This window comes from Buceros rhinoceros, unplaced genomic scaffold, assembly GCF_000710305.1.
Source record: "Buceros rhinoceros silvestris isolate BGI_N320 unplaced genomic scaffold, ASM71030v1 scaffold8460, whole genome shotgun sequence".
In the NCBI taxonomy this organism is placed as follows: domain Eukaryota; kingdom Metazoa; phylum Chordata; class Aves; order Bucerotiformes; family Bucerotidae; genus Buceros; species Buceros rhinoceros.
This window is the reverse complement of record NW_010390119.1, coordinates 23,039-23,695: the sequence shown is the minus strand read 5'-3', so window position 1 is coordinate 23,695 and position 657 is coordinate 23,039. Positions and strand designations below refer to the sequence as shown.

Genomic DNA, 657 nt, shown 5'->3' with positions numbered 1-657 from the left:
AGAGGCAATGCTCTCCCCCTTGCCCACCCAGCCCTGCACCTCCCAAGCCAGACTCATGCCAGCAGCGAGTGCTGCCGAGCTGGGTCAGCCTGGCCACAGGGACTCTGGCAGGACCCCTTGCTTTTTGGGGTAGGGAGCACCCCTGGCCCCCAAATGTCAAGCGAGAGGGACACGACAAAGGCTGAGATTTCTCATGGGGCCAGGGAGGAGAGGGAGAGCAAAGCAGGACCTTGGCCTTCCTCAGCACGTTTCCCTTGTTGGCAGGGAGGATGGAGGGACTTCTCTTCCTCAGTTCGGCTGCACAGTTAACGGGGACCAAGTGCTCGGGAGGGCTCCCGTTTGGCTTGTTTGTAGCATCCTGTGGAAAAGGGGAAGCAAAGAGGAAAAGGATTTAGGAGATCCAGGGAGTAAGGAGAGCCGGGGGTAAAAAAAGGGTCACAAACTGTCTTGAGGTGAAAAACTGATGTGGCCAAATCTAACTGACACTTTACTTCCCACCCCTGTCCACAATGGGACAAAGCAGCAGGGATGTCCCCTCTTCCCCACATGCTGCTCCCCCGCTGCCATCCAAACACTGTTGTTGGGGAAAGCCGGTGTGGTGAGAGCAAGGAAGAAGGGATGCGTACCCCATTCTCAGCCTTGATGGTAACGGCCAGC

At 57.1% G+C, this 657-nt stretch overlaps 1 protein-coding gene across 1 annotated transcript in view; it reads right to left on the bottom strand.

Annotated features, from left to right (window-relative positions):
• Nucleotides 1-657, bottom strand: part of AFAP1L1 (actin filament associated protein 1-like 1) — a gene marked incomplete at its 5' end in the record, with an annotated part of 10,511 nt that overhangs the window by 271 nt on the left and 9,583 nt on the right. Inside the window, 2 exon segments of the mRNA XM_010136580.1 lie at nt 230-358; nt 627-657. The exon segment at nt 627-657 is cut by the window's right edge and continues 3 nt beyond it. Of these exon segments, the coding sequence (XP_010134882.1) occupies nt 230-358; nt 627-657 (160 nt within the window).